This window comes from Astatotilapia calliptera, chromosome 8 (assembly GCF_964374335.1).
Source record: "Astatotilapia calliptera chromosome 8, fAstCal68.1, whole genome shotgun sequence".
Lineage (NCBI taxonomy): Eukaryota > Metazoa > Chordata > Actinopteri > Cichliformes > Cichlidae > Astatotilapia > Astatotilapia calliptera.
Window position 1 is genome coordinate 5,688,474 of NC_137429.1, and position 16,492 is coordinate 5,704,965.

The 16,492-nt window shown below is 41.5% G+C and overlaps 1 protein-coding gene across 1 annotated transcript in view; it reads left to right on the forward strand.

Annotated features, from left to right (window-relative positions):
- The window catches only part of thrab (thyroid hormone receptor alpha b), a 170,738-nt gene that overhangs the window by 125,930 nt on the left and 28,316 nt on the right, over window positions 1-16,492 (forward strand). Inside the window, exons 5-8 of the mRNA XM_026178097.2 lie at window positions 6,938-6,999; window positions 11,872-11,972; window positions 12,774-12,921; window positions 13,152-13,357. Of these exons, the coding sequence (XP_026033882.1) occupies window positions 6,938-6,999; window positions 11,872-11,972; window positions 12,774-12,921; window positions 13,152-13,357 (517 nt within the window). The remainder of the gene's footprint in view (window positions 1-6,937; window positions 7,000-11,871; window positions 11,973-12,773; window positions 12,922-13,151; window positions 13,358-16,492) is intronic.

A 16,492-nucleotide genomic window follows, 5' to 3' on the forward strand; every position in this document is an offset into this window, starting at 1 on the left:
GGCAGAGTATCGGCAGAATGTAGATAAGTGTGAAAAAGGAAGAGTGAGCGTGGTTAGGAGGGTAAAAATATTACAAATATGTATTGATTACATAAAGAAAAACTTTAACTTTAACTGAGGTTACAACATACAAAAGTTATGAAAAGCTGTGTGTGTGTAATGCCACGGCTGTGGCTCAGGAGGTGGCGCAGGTCATCTCCTAATTGGAATGTCAGCGGTTCGATCCCATCTCTCCTAGATACTAGATACCATCCTTGGGTTGTCCCTGATGCATCCGTCACTGTGAATTTTAGGTTTAAAAAAAGCTTGTGTGAGCGAATGAGGCTTGTAGTAGGAAAGCGCTTTGAGTGCTCTGTTAGTAGGACCGATTATCTACAGAGCGCCTGCAGAGCTCTATAAATAAATATTTGCTGGCCTTTAGCAGCATAACACAAGGTTGATTCAGGGTCACCTGATCCAGTTCAAACTGTAAGCTTTATCAAAGAGCAAAGTTTAAATGTAGAGAGGTTTTCACGTCTTTGTCCTGCAGCCAAACTGGGAGCTGGTTCCACGGGAGAGGAGACTGATGGCTCATTGTGACATGTTGCATCATTAACATGGTCTAGAGTGCCAGATGTGCATTAATCCGCAGCCAAATATAGTCAACAACAAATGCTCTCACCAGCTGTTTTAGCTCCTTTTATAAATGCTATTTTTAAAAATGTATATGTCTCTAATGAGGGGAGGATTTAAGGCCTGAATGTCATTAACAGCTAGAGTATTCAGAGATTGTCTGTCTTTTTACGGGGGGAAATATATATTTACCCTTAATGATCTACACTGTAGTTCCCTGTGACTGGTGTTGGCTGCTTTTTATGTAGTGTATCTATATCTTTATTATTAAGTCCTCCAGTGTCAGTTACCTGACAGACCAGTAATACCTGTGTCGCGCTCACTGTCAGAGTCACAACTGGAGAAGCTGACTGTATAAGAGGAGCCTGGGTGGTACCAAGTTCCATGGATAGGAATAAAAGGGAGGGAGCGGCAGAGAGTATCCATGTGGGTCAGCAGGCTAAACATAGCACGAGTGGACGAGATATCAGTGTGAAGGAGAGTGGGAAAAACAGACAGTGTCCATGCATGAGGGCCGTGCACATCTTTAGCTGCGGCTTTAACTAGAACTGTACCTCAGCCATGCATATTTTACATTCCCACTGCTACATCAGGTCAGCACTATGTGTTTTGTTTGTGTCATCCTTTTGGCTCAAACTCTTGTTTCTTCTCTTGTGTATTTGTTTTTGGACCGCGCGGCCACATTCGGCACACATGTCGAGCCGCAAGGAATTCATCTGCTGCTCTTGAACGCCAGTTTAGGTTTTATACTGTTTACTGCGGAGAATGTAGAGTATGTGCATTGAGTTTTCCGAGAGGCACAGTCTACAGGACTCGCACATTTAGAACTGTGTTGCAATCTGTATCTCGCCGCGGAGCAAGACCTGGGAATTGAACTTACTTTGGTATGCTCGTATAGCACACGCTGTCCTGCCTCAACCTGCAGAGACTCAGATTCCATCAACATATATTCAGTTTAAACCCATGAACAGAAGGTCTTCTATGTGCTAAGTGACCAACGTCTTCCTCAACTGTGCAATACAATTATTTATATATATATATATATATATATATATATATATATATATATATATATATATATATATATATAAAAAACAAATCTACTTTTCTGTTTGTTTGTTTGTAGCAACAAAACATCATAACAGATGAAGATGCAGCATGCCACTGTGAATCTAAACAGCCGTAAAAGCTTTCAGACTAAACCACTTTTTAAAATACAGTCATTTTATGCCATTATGTTATGTATTATACAGCTATTTTATTTTTCAGGGTCACTCGTCACAATGTCTGTCTTTTTTTAATGAGAGCTCTTTGAACAAAGAACACCTCTGAGGTTACTGCATAGACTGTATATAAAAGGCAGAGATAGGCAATGTAATATGACTCATTAGCTTCTGGATTCCCATATTAAAGCCTTGATTTTAGGCATTGCCATCTGGTAATAAGTTCTAAGTTGTGGTACCACAATGTGGATGTGACATCATGACTACATTTGAAGTTAGGGTGGGTTATAGCCTATTTTATCATGGCTTTAGCTGATGCTAATAGCATGCTTTTTACTGTGGCTAAAAACCTCTCTTGCATATTTGTAGAAACTCACTCTGTTGGTTACGTAATTCTTATTTTGATTTAATACAAAGTTTGTTTCTCTGCACTTGCGGCTGCTGTTGATCCTCATCTTCTCGCTGTTTTTCAAGTGGTCCACGTTAGCTAGCTAAGGCTAGCTGGCTGCTCTGGTCACAAAGGCCTAGAGACCAGTTAGCAACCACCGGTTGCTAGGGAAAAGTATTTCCTTTTTTCCTGTCACTAGTTAAAATTGGTCAGAAAGAGCTGTTGTTTCTGTGTTTTTGTTATTATTTTGTTATAATTTTCAGTGAATCACTAGTCATTACTCTGCCATTTGTTGCATCATTCATCAGAGCTCACGTTGCCGAGCTTGTGTTGCGGCACCTTAGGGTTTGTGCAAACTCTCTGTACAGAAATGCAGAGGTATAGGATAGTGTTTAGTGTAGTATAGAAGTATAGTCCTTGTAGGAGTGACAGAGACCTGATTAATGAGTATCTGATGTCATCCCGTTTGCTGATGTTCCCATCTGCACCAACATGCTGCTGCACTGGAAGACTGAGCTGTCACATAGCTGACAGTCTGATGGTTGTCGCCTCCAGCAGCTCCGTGGAGTGATGTTGGAGCCAGTTGGCAGAGGGAGAGATATTTACCTTTGAGTGGCATTGAGTGAAAACCCCATCGCATCTTTCTGCTGCTGTGACAGCTTTAATTCTTTTTTTTTCGCATCCTACTGGCACTTTAACTGACATGTTTGCCCACAAAGTGAATGAAAAACAACAGCCGTGTTCAAAGGCTCTCGGATTTCTTTAGGTATTACTTTGTAAAATATGCATATTGCATCAATTTGTTGTTGTATGTAGAAGTGTTGCTTCACAGGTGAGCAGCATAACTGCTAGAAATGGAGACGGTTGTCAGTGCCAGTAACATTATACCGTGCTTTTGACCACTGAAATCCACTAAAGAAGATACCCAACAGTCATGATAAATCAAGCCTTAATTCAACAGGCTGTTCAAGAGCCCAGTATAATACACATTTGTATTCTGAAAAGTGCAAAAGGGAACCATAGCTGAGAACAAGACACTGCTATAATTAAAACCAGTTTAAAATATGAAGGGTAGTTTGAGCCGGCATTCATGCACAATTATAGCAACTCGTGAGCCTGACAGGTAATTATATTGTTATGTTTCCCAGTTGGAGACAATGTTTGCTGGTGTGAAACACAAAAACATGCTCTCTTAGAGGAGAAAAGAAAAGCCTGTGTCTCATTTAGAAGCAGTAACATAAAACATGTTGTTTATCAGACGTGTGGTTTTTTTTTGACCAAGAGAGCAGAGAAGAAAAATGTGCTATATAGCCACAGAAACATTAAGCAATGAGTAACATGACTGGAGCTCATTTAGTGTAGAACTTTTTTGTTTTGTCTTTGTGTAAACAAGACATACTGAGAGCTGCAATCATGGCAGTATAGCGCTTTATCAAAGTCAAAGTCAAATTTATTTATATGGCACATGGCTGTACAATTAAGATAATCAAAAGAGAAAAACATAGGGAGACATGATAAAAGTTAAGAAAAACAATCATCAAATTAGAAGATTTGAGTAAAACATAAGATCAATAAAAGTCATACAAACTCATTCTGATTTAAAAGCCAGGGAGTAAAAGTTGGTTTTCAGACGGGTTTTGAAAGTTTCCAGTGTTGGGGAGGTCCTGATGTGAAGGGGCAATTTGTTCCACAATTTAGGAGCACCAAAGTCCCGATCTCCTCTGTACTTGAATTCTGCAGACCTCAGTGATTTTGCAGGAGTTTGCAGGAGTGTATCAATTTAAAAGATCGGAAAGGAATGAGGGTGCTAACCCATGCAACGCCTTAAAAACAAATAATAAAATCTTAAAATTAATTTGAAAACTAACTGGCAGACAGTGTAATGATGCCAGTATGGGAGATATGTGTTCTCGCTTGCGTGTGCCACTTAGTAACCGTGCTGCAGTGTTTTGGACCAGCTGCAGACGGCTAACTGATGACAGGCTAACAGCAGAGTAAAGACTATTACAATAGTCGAGGCAAGATGAAATGAAGGCATGGATAGCTCTCTCAAAGTCTCTAAAAAAGAGAAATGGCTTCACTTTAGCAAGTAGCCGAAGATGAAAAAAACTTGATTACAGCATTGATCTGTTTATCAAACATTACATTGGAGTCAAAAATCACTCCTAGGTTCCTCACAAAGGTTTTTTTTTTTTTTAAACATTTCTAAGGGGCCAAAGTCGCAGTGGTCACAGGGACCAAACACAATCACCTCTGTTTTCTGTTCATTTAGGTTAAGAGAGTTTATCGCTTCATAAAGCAAGAAGGCTCCAGAAGCCACGCTCTCATGTTAAAACGCTAACTTCCTCCATACAGTTCATGGAGTCTGGATGGCAGTTGAATATTTTTGCAAGTCATTTGTTCAAATTATATCAAGCTTAAAGCTATTCTTTATTAAATGCATCAGCTAGATTTTAAAGCTCATCAAGCCACTGAACTGTCCATGTTGATGCTTTTTTGGATTTATTTCATGAAACAGTTCATATTGTTGCTATTCGTGAGTTTTCAGATTTACTGTTTTACAAAAAGGCTAGAAAATAGAAAAGCGTGTTATGATTTTTTTTGATTAAGATGACACTTATTTTCTCGCGTTCTTGAAAGTGTGCTGGGTCTAAAAATGTGAATTCACTGCTAGTATTAGGTAAGTTGGAGCTTACACTATTGTCCAATTGTGGCTTTAGAGACCAAGATGGCAACAGCAATAAGCTAAAGTTGAGACTTCTGAATTCAAGTATGCAAACAATGGCTGACTTCACAGTGGCTAACGCTCCTTTATCCATGTACAGTCTGGAGGAGACTAACCTACCTTTTATTTATTTGTTGTTGATGGCTAACAGGGCAACAGCTTGCATGAACTTTACTTAATAAAGGGATGATTTGTCAACTTGAGTTAGGAAGTTCAGTCCCATTTTAAGTTTACTATTCAAATCCACTCATATGCTTAAGTTAAGAGTATTTAAATTATTAAATTATCCATCTCTCTAGATGCCTGTCTTTGGATGTCTTATTGCAGTAGCTAATCAGGGACGGCTTGCCGTGACCGCCATTTGAACCCGGTTATGTCATTAGAAAGGCAGCGACTCTCTCATTAAAAACTCCTTTCATAAGATTAAAATGTAGCAGCAGAGGAAGGATCCTTTCACCCATTAATAAAGAGTACACTCTTATACATCTCTGTCACAGAGCAAATTTAACTCAGAGGCTTGTGTGTTGTGACCTAGAGTCCAGCAGAGTTGGAGCTCAGTTTATTTATGGTTGTAATGGAGTCCTGCTCCCTCTCCTGGAGCTGGCGTTAAAGGGTCCTGGTGTGGGAGGAGAGCCGGAGGCTGTTAGAGAGCAAAGAGCTGGACTCTTGGGATTCTAAACACATCCCAGACTTGCAGGGAGCACTCACTGACTCCGGCCCATACTGTACTCGCTTTTCATAACCCCCCTTACCTCACCTCTCTCTGCTTTCATAACTCTCCTGCAAGCAGCCAGCTCCCATCTGCGCTTTACATGCCTTCCACATGTGTCAGCGTGGCTTCAGGTGTGTGTGCACATCCTTGCTGTGAATGCGTGTTGCTTTTGGCTGCATGGTTGACACCTACACTCTTTGCAGTTCTTGTCTTTCGGCTGCTATTGTGGGGTTTCCCCATGAGCGCTCTCGTAATTGGCGTGGTTTTGGGGACCTTACTAGTATTCCCCACAAAGTCTTTTTCCTGCTACTTGGATTCAGTTTGGGAGCACTTTCAGCTTTTACTGCCAAAATGCATCAATTTGCTGCAAGTAAAGCTGCCTTTTTCTTTGACATAAACTTTATGACTTAACTTTTGGTCTAGAGAGCTCAGTTACAACTGAAAATTAAAATTTATGGTGGCAAATCATGCTCCTATATCTCTACGTGATTTGAGTACCAGATGCTTGGCTGGTAAATGGATATAGGGAGAAGGTTTACACAAATAGAGAAGCCAGTTTACTTTCCATATATGGTTTAGCATGAATTATACAGATTACATTATCTCTTAGTCACTCGATCTGTTGTTTATAGATCTGTCCTGGAGCCCATTTATACCTGATATTAACGTGGAGACTTGGATTACTTGGAAAATGATATTTCCATCTGGTATTGATTCTCATTAGCTTGATTTTGAAGCTGACGAATCTCTATAAACAGAAGTGCTGACCATGTGTTTGCCAAAATGCAAGCTCAAAGCTACCATCTGTCATCTAAAGACATATAACAGAACTTACCTGTATTTATAATCAGTGACCACTGGATGGAACATAATATATCTGCTGGCTTCCCCTCACGATGTGGCCACATTGCTGATTGGTTTTGTTGGCATAAAGGGAAACGGTGCTATTGTATCAGATCTACTTATTTTCCATTCGCGGAGAAAGCATTTGTCTGCAGTTCTTTGATGTGCAATTTGAAAAATCACAATTGAGGGCACATAATCTGTCTGGCTGAACAACCAGACACCTGCCTGCAATGTGATGTCAGTGTGAGCCAAACCCCCTCCAGATGTGATTTGTCTGATTCAGCTCAGACTGTGATGTGTTTGGCATACCTGGCTATATATTTTCTTTATGACCTACATACATACAGCTTTACAGAAATAAGTGTTGTATATTTACAGGCGTTGATTGTTCCTCTTTGCTTGTCTCTCTTTGTTCCTTTGTTATTTCTCAGGTGGCTCAATGGCCCAAAAAGGAAGAGGAAGAACAGCCAATGTTCGGTGAAGAGCATGACTGGTGAGTGTCTGATGGATTGACTCTCTGGAGTGGCACCTAAGAAAAAAGCACTTCTCTTACCTGAAATATGCCTGACGTCTTCAGATGTACCCCTTTACTTTAGAGAACAAACAGTCTCCAAATATAGGTAACCATTCATTTTGAAAATTGCTTTTCCAGCACTTTGTTTTGGAGGTGTTTGATATATTTTTGGATTCTCTGAATCTTTTTTGCTTTATAAAAAAGGACTCTCAGTCTCGCCACAGTGTACCCAAGCACTGAGTGAGTGACTGCAAAGAAGTTAAGCACAAGATTGATTCCTGCCGCGTGTACATTACACTTTCAATTTGTCAAGAGCAAAGAGAAGAAGTAAAACATCTTGGCACCTGTCATCAATAAACGAAAGCCTTCTGCTTTGTCTGTTTTCATGTTGGATGCAGTTCATTGTCAGAGTGACAGCTCCAAATCCCCTGAGCTGGAAGAAGCGAGTGAGGAAGGGAGGTGAGAGATTGGGAGCGATAGAGTGGGAGGAACACCAACATAAAAATCCAAGTCTACAGGATAGCTGATTTAATAAAATATATCTCCCAAGGCTGAGTCCAAATGTTTCCCCTCCCAGCAGGCTTCCTCCCTGCATGACTGCTTGTGCCATGCTTTACCTGCCATGGTTCATTTGAACTGGGAAAGTATGACAGTATGTCTGTCTTAGGGGCATGGTTGTCTGAGATTCAATTATATACACTGTCAGAATTTTCCTCTGAGAGTGGACCAACCCTCAGCAAGTGAATGGATACCTTAACAACCATAATATCATTGTGTTGTGTCCATACAGTGCATTAATAGGCGACTAGCATAAATATAGACGATTATAATATGTTAATAATGAAGCCAATAATCTAAGCCTAGGTAACCAAATCATCTTGATAGATAGTAGATTTACAGTAGAGCTACTTTACAAGAGTAGCTTTGCATGAATCGCTAATGAGCCATTCATGTCCTTATTATCCATATGGCACATTTGGTGTAATTTCAGCTTGTCGTGCCCCTTCCAGTTCTCCAGGCTGGACACAGAAGTGTACAATCAAGTCAGTTATATGTGCAGGAGCTCAGAACTTCTCAGATTACACCAAGGAAAAGCTGAAACAGCTTGAAAAAGTTTCTTTGTTTTTAATCAATCGGTAGAAGATTGCAAGAAGTCCAGAGCACCCAAAATGCCAGGATAAGTGCTTACAGGGCTGTGATGATGTTACAAACTGTTGCATCCTTTAAACCAAAAACTTGTACGAGCTTTGACTGCAGACTGAAGACTGAGGTTTTGGATTACTGGCATTACTGGTAATATGTGCATCAAACATTTTAGGTTTTCGATTTTGGATGCAGGGCAAGCACAGTGGCATGGATGTCAGCACTGTTGCCTGAGTTCAATTCCACCATCAGGCCGGGGTCTTTCTATGTGGAGTTTGCATGTTCTCCCTGTGTTTGCGTGGGTTCTCTCCGGGTGCTCCGGCTTCCTCCCACAATCCAGAGACATGCAGTTAGTGGGGATAGGTTAATTGGAAACACTAAATTGCCTATAGGTGTGAATAGGGGAGTGAATGTGAGTGTGGTTGTTTGTCTCTGTCTGTGTGTTAGCCCTGCGACAGACTGGCAACCTATCCAGGGTGTACCCTGCCTCTCACCCTAAGACAGCTGGGATAGGCTCAAGCGCCCCCCGCGACCCTGACAAGGATAAGCAGGAGCGAATGCAAGGATTTTGGATGCACTGATTCTCTTTTTTTCCTTTGCACATTACTCTATTTTCCGTTCTCTCAAAGTGCACAAGCCTTCTGCCACCTCAGTTTCTTGTCGCTCCCTTTGTCTGCATTTTCACATCTTCTGTAAAGGAACCAGAAACTGGCTTTTGCCCCTGCAGGATTATGTTCCCAGGCAAAAATAAACCCTCCTCTGACAGAGCAACCCTGTGCCCACCGCTATTTTAGTTTCATTTTAACTTAATTCATTTATTAAAAGTTCAAGGACGTCCACCGCTTAAAAGAAGGCTGTTTAAAACAAAAAGCACCAGACAAAAGCGCATTGACCAAAACGATTTTTGCCACGTTTGCCATAATTGGTAGTTTGATCAATTCTTCTCGGGCCCTTTCAGCGGTACATAAACACAGCATTTAATCCATTTACAGCAATAGATTTTAAGTGGCATTCAGGGAAGGGACAATAAACACAGCTGCACTTAGCTTTGCGTAATAGCTGTTGATTCAACTCCAGCTATCGGTGTAGTATTGTCCTCCGGTGTCATCAGTGTTTACAGTTTCAAATGTCACCTCGCTTGGATGTTGTCATGTAAGGACCTCTAAGAAACAATCCCGAGACTCCTTCAGGGATTCAAACGCCCCTCCCCACCCGATTTCACTCACACACACAGACATACTCTCACATGCACACACACTTTGATAAAACAAAAACGGCAAGTGTTATGGTGGGAAACTTGCGGAGACAAAATATTTATCTTGACTCAGCCACACTTGAAAAATCTCCTTCCTTTTCCTGCGTTTTGCTGGTGGCCCGTCTGGGAGGGGCCGGCAGCCAGAGCCAGAGAGCTGCAGCGGTATTGATTTTGGGCTTGGCTTCCAAACACAGCCACAGCAGCGGCTCGGGGATCCGCCTGCTGCTGCCTGCCCTGCCAACACAGCGGGGCTCACATTTTATCTTATGTGATGGTTCTCTGGTTCTTCTGACTCCTTTTTAAACCTCTTTCCCCTCCTGCATTCTCCCATCTGACCTTTTGTCATTTCTCTGGCTCACCTCCCTTTTACTACTTTTCTTTCTTTTTCTCTTTTTAGATAAGTTCTTCTTATCTTTTTTTTTTTTTTTTAAATTTGACAGAAAGAAGCCGAGTGCTCCTCAGTTTGGAAAACTGTCACTTTTGTGCCTTAGGCAAGTGCTCTTCTCTCTCTTTTGTCTTTTTTCTCTTCTTCCCACTATCCGCTTCTTGCCTTCCCCCTCCTCCTCTAAAATCTGTAACCGAGCCAAAAAGGCAGAGCCCAACTGACACTGCCAGTCACTGCTCTCACCACGCCTTGGTGTACGCACACAGACACACAAAAGCGTATATCACTGGATCCATTTTTAACCGCTAAAAATAAAGAAAAGCAGGCTTTCAAAGATTTCCCTCATTAGATTTTCTATATCATTTTTTTAATAGAAATATAATCAATAGAAAAAGTAAAACTACATTAAATCAATACTTATTGTGTACTTTGCCTTTAACATCACCGGTTTTTCAGCTTTTTTTTTTCTTTGAATCACCGAGAGCTTGCCACAGTTCTTCTGTGGATTCGCTTCCGTCTCCTAATGTAATCTGAAACTCTGTGGGGACCGAACCATCTGTTGCGCGAACCTTTAGTCTTCTTTCTTTATTATTGGGGTCTTTGTCGTGCTGCAGAATGAATTTGGGACCAATCAGACGCTTCCTTGGTGATACTGTGTGATAGATCACAATCTCAACACCCCGATCCTCACACACAGTGCGTGTATGTGCAAAGTGCAGAGATTTGTGTGGGGCTGCACTTAAAACACCCACACTGAATTTTTTTGCGACTTGTAGTGCATCGTCTCCGCCCCTCCCAGCTTCATAGCTACTGTAAATATCACATGAAATGTCTGCAAATCTGCTATTTCCTGTGTCTCCTTGCTTGCTTTTTTGGTCTCGCAGTATGGAAAAAAGAACAAACTGTGCCTTTTCTGAGTTTAAAGCAGAGGAACGACTGTGAAATAGGACAGAAAGAGAACAATCCAAATACTGTCACTTTAGATGAGCTGGCGCTGTAGTATCTGCTGTGAGAACCTCAGCTCAGTTAGGATCAAACCAAACAGTAAAGCTCTTGTGTGTTTAATTGTGTGACCACAGTAATTTGAGTAGCTTTGTGTCAGTACACAACTTAAAGGAATGACTGAAGTAGGAAAATATGCATAGTACTTTTTTCTTGTTTTAGTTTAAAACAAAGTTTGCAGACTTTCCAAAGTAATTCATGTAATACAGCTTCCTCCCAGTCTAACCCTATTAGTTACTTGGAAACCTTGTTGAATATCCTGTTTGCTAATTAAAGACTAATTACAAATGGGGGTTCACTTCTTACATGCTCTCCTCAGAGCATTATCATATGCCAGTGTAAAAAGAAGTATTTCAACTCCGGCCACATTTACTGTAGCACCAGAGGGTAAGTGGGGTTGATTGTGAGCTCTGCTGCCTCTGTAACCACACAGCGGTGTCACAGTGCACTGATGTGCTCGTCTGCATGGCTGTAGAAAGGTTAAACCATTACAGTTTACTAGGAGGGGAGCTTTAAAGAGACGAGAGCTAAAACCGTTTGGCTTCAAAGGTCACAGTAACATAAGTAACTTAGTTTTTTATTATGTGAATCATGCAAAATTACACTAGTAAAGTCTAAAACTAAAAATATGATGCTGGAAAGTGAACTCCCATTGACCACTTTAAAGGTGCCACAGGCTGCGTAGCGGTACTGTTCACCACAGAAACTGTGTGGGTATAGTCTAGTGGCCCTATTTGAATTATTAGCACTTGTCCCTATTAGAAAGGTACTGACTGCGTTACCCTGCAGGTTAAATGATGTGAAGAAACAGACGATTTTTTTTATTCAGGCATCACAGTGAAAAACTCGAACACTACTGTTGTGTTCCTTCCAAGGTCTCCAAATGTGCTTTTACTTTCTTATTCAGAGGTTTGAATTCACAGTGATGTACAGTAGCACAAAAAGGTAAGGACGACGATGATGAAGTACTTCTGCCGTGGTAGGATGTAATTGTTTTATAGATGCTCGCCCACAGCATCGGTGAGAAACACACGATCTGTCTTTTCATTGGTTCTTTCTCTTTCAGGGTACATTCCCAGCTACCTTGAAAAGGATGAGCCATGTGTGGTGTGTGGCGACAAGGCCACGGGTTACCACTACCGCTGCATTACCTGCGAGGGCTGCAAGGTACACACACAAACCCAGAGAAGCCCACAGCAGGTTCATAACCCGCATAATGGCTGCAGGAAAACTTAATTTAATGCCTTCGAGGTCAAGTGCCAAGACACACGACTCACAGCCGTGCACGCGCACACTCTTTATAGTGAACAGCCATGCACCGAGGTCATACACATATTGCTGTCACTTCATCTCTGAGCCGTGTGTCATTTGTCTTCCTCGCTGTCAGTGTGCTGTGTGATCAGACTGCTTTGCTTCCTTTTGCTCATGTGTTTGTTTATCATTTTATATTTAGGCGTCACTGAAGGGATTGAGCGTTGCTGGCAATGATGCATTTGATGTCTCAGTTATTGGGCAGCATTGGGGGGGAAAAAGACTTTTTTTCCTTTTGTTTTTTTCAAATAAATCTGATTTATGGTAAATATTACATGCTCACTTCCCTTCGGTATGTAGAAGTATCTACGCCTGTCAAAAGAATGCTTTAGATCTAATAATACAAGCATAATATTAAATCTCCTTTCACATTTCCATCTACAGTTTGTTTGTCTTGTGCGTAGATCATTGGGCCGCCGCGTAGCTTTCACAGAAATTGCCTCAGATTTAGTAGCAAGTGGGGCTGACAATACGTTTAATCAAATTTTGCATTAAACACATAAATTTCACAGTAAAGACGCAGCAGCGGTAATTAAAATGTCTCCCTTCCCGCCAGCAGCGGCTGCGGCTGGAAGCAAAATGTTTTCAGGGCTTTTACTGTGCTCGTATTTCTCCATCTGTGTCACATCCACGTCTGCCTGCTCTGTCTACCTCCAGGGTTTTTTTCGTAGGACCATTCAGAAGAACCTCCACCCGGCCTACTCCTGTAAGTACGATGGTTGCTGCATCATCGACAAGATCACCCGCAACCAGTGCCAGCTGTGCCGCTTCAAGAAGTGCATTGCTGTGGGCATGGCCATGGACTGTGAGTGCACGCACAAAAATATAAAACGAAAATGAATTGATGTCACTTGTTTATTTTTTTAATAACATTCAAGAGGTAGTAAGACTAAACAGCACGGGGACCTAATATTTCACAGCTGGAGCTGCAACTTTATATATATGCAAACAAATTTCAGGTGATACACAAGCAGTGTGCCTGCCTTTTTTTTCTAATTTCTTCCTCCTCCTCTTCCCACCTCCTTTTCCCTCCAGTGGTACTGGATGACTCAAAACGGGTGGCTAAACGGCGCCTGATTGAGGAGAACAGGGAGCGGCGTAAGAAGGAGGAGATGGTAAAATCCCTCCAGACCCGTCCGGAGCCCACGGGGGCTGAGTGGGAGCTGATCCGCTTGGTGACGGAAGCCCATCGTCACACCAATGCTCAGGGCGCACAGTGGAAGCAGAAGCGCAAATTCCTGGTGAGAAGCTACGGCACAGTGATACACAGCCAATTGTGATTGTGCATTTTCTTTTCTACATTGTTGCTGCACTGTTTTTCCAGCATATTTAAGTGATAGCTTAGGGTTACCTCAGCTGGGATTTTTCATTGCTGTCATTTCTTTAGAGCAATTTAAGGCGACTTCTTACATTACAAGATTATCTACTGAAAAAAGTAGCTTGTTAGGTTTCACCATTACCTTAGAAAAAAGCTTCTTCTCCGACAACATAAACAGCAACAAGCTCATTAATTTTACTCAGTGACAGCCTTAGCCGAACTAAAACCTAGCCATTGCTGTTTTGAAGCTGGCTTAATTGCCTTCCTCAGCGGGCTTCACAAACAGTGTTGGGGGACTGTGATTAGCTTGCAGTGACTGAGGTGGAGCTCACAGACACTTATTGATGTTGTTTTTTGTCAGTTTCACTTGTAAGTTCAAGGTGATTACGGCATGATGTAAAGGTTGTCCTTTCTGAAATCCAGCACGCTGAGCTACAGATAAACGCTGTGGCAAAAGTACAATTCATTGTCTTTCAATATAAAGGATCCATAGTAGCTGCACACATACAGAAACTGTGGGGCAAGGAACAAAGGAGTACAGCAGCCTTTTAACAGCATAAAATTGCTCCTTTAAAAAAAATCTTTTGTTTTGTTTGGTTTTTTTGCATTACTTCATTTGCAAAACTTATCTGAGAACTCTTTACATCAGGAATACAGGTGAGAGACATCCGAAGCAGATTATCAGAGGGTCTTTTATTTTGAAAATTCTCTTTCTTTTGAAGGCAAACAATCTGCACTTCTGATTTGTGTCAAATTTTCACACTTTCATAACCACTTAGTGGGCGAGTTCTTATAGACAAGGCATTGTCTTTCATGTAAACTATGAGTGACTGTGGCAGTCTGCTAGCAACCACAGCAGTCACAAGGAGGCTCAAAGTGCAGCACTGTACACACCTTTGCAACAAATTTCACCTAGCAGCAGCAAACAATACTCATCAGTGTTCCATTTATGGAATACTCGGAGGTTGCCGGGGTCTCGCCAGCCAGTCTCTAGACCTGTTCACTGGGGTTTTAGCTGTCAGTTTCACAGCAACTGCCAGCAACGTCCAGCAACCACTGGGTGAAATCAGAAAGCACTACGCCACATACCTCTTTGCGATTGTTTTGGTCTCAAAGTAATGGATTGCCACAGTCACTTTAGGTTTGAGCGGTGGTTGAAGAATAGTCATTTTTCCCTAGCAACCAATGGTTGACAGGCTGTCATCAACTGGTCTTTAGGCCTTAACATCATGACCTGTTTACATCGATGACGAATCAATTATCTTATTTAGTATTTTGATTTATCAACCTTTCCACTTCAGATTTTTCCTCATTTTGAAAAAGTTCATATTAAAAATATATTGCATGCATCTTAATTTTGGGATGATTTCAAAGATACCCAAGCTTTTATAGAAGCCATCACACCCATATTTCTTAACCTGCCTGCATACACAGAACCAGAGAAGCTCTCTGTGCATGTGTGAATATGTGTGTTTGACAGTGGCAGGGATAATTACATTTACCCCAAAAGATTTGAGGCTTATATGAACTTTTAATTTATATTCATATTTTGGGAGTAAAAAATACCCATTGCAGAAATAAAAAGAGAACCACTCCTGACAGAAGCATTCCCACCTGACTAATGTTATAATATTTCTTTCAAGTCATCTCCTTTCACCGGTGTGGGTTGTTGCAGGGGACACATCAATAATAACTGCACTTATAGTACTCTAACAAGTTCCTTTGGATGGATTCAATTCAATTCAGCTTTATGTATACAGCCCCCAAATCACAACAACAGTGACCTCAAGTTGCTTTAGATAATACGGTGAAGACACTACAGTAATACAGTGAAACTGAAATATTCAGACGACTCCCTATGAGCAAGAACTTGGCAACAATAGGGAGGAAAAACTCATTTTTAACAGGAAGAAACCTCTGACAGAGCCAGGCTCAGGGAGGGGCAGGGTGAGGGGAGAAGAATAGAAAGGCCATTACAGCCGAAACAAGTTTAAGTCACATTAAGGTCATTTTAAATCTGTTTAAAGCACTAAATATAGGTTGAAAATACCCAATAAACACAACCACCACAATCTATTTCACACAATAAAATTCTGTAGCTCTATTTTAGTGTTTTCCAACAAACATGCAGTCACTCACATGTCTTTATCGCTGTGTATTCCCTGGTCTTTTTCTATTTTTCTCACCTCGTCTGTGCCTTTATTCCTCAGTTCCCTCCAGAGTTGTGAGTTTTATTCATTCAAATCTTCTGGGTTCTTAACGCAGACATAATTCTCCACATAGTTTTCACCTCAACTTTTCGTTTCCACTTTAATCTCACGCTCGTCTTCATTTCTTTGTTTTCTCTCTCACTGTCCCTCGGCGTCTCCCCTCGCTTTCCTTTCTGTTTTGCCCATCTGCTTTCCGTAAGATCCTTTCTTATCTCAGCCAAGGCAAATCCTCAGTCATTAGCGCTCATCTGCAAGTTGGCAGGCATTGTGTGTGTCTCTCACACACTGCTCTCCTGCATGTGTTAGTGCTCAGATTCATCCTGGACAGCCCCGTCTGGGTGTCCCCGTCTGTATCAAGCTCCCCTGTCACGCATAAACACAGACTCTGACCTTATGTTTTGGCTCAGGCTTATCGGAGATACTTACACAGTTTTAAGTGCCTGTCAACAGCTTTGCAGCAGAATGAGATGATATGTCACGTACAAATCAAGGCGCTGTATTTAAAAAATTCTATCCCACCAAGGTGGAGAGGGTTTCAAAGCATTTGTGGCCTGCTTATTTCAGAAGGCAGTGGATGGATGTGATGAGAACGTACTCACATAGCTGCATAGCTTTGTCCTGTCACCACTTCCTCATGACTCATGACTTGGTTGAAGGCTACAGTGAGCAGGTGGAAGGTCAGAGTTGGTGTTAAAATTAGGGTTAAACATATTTTTAACAGCACTTAAAATTAAAGCGCTTTATGTTACGGACGGGTCTTGCACCAAGCAGAATTTAAAGCTCAGCACAGTAACCCTGAGCTTGGTTCCTCTAAAGGATCAACTGTTCCATTTCACACGGCATTCACA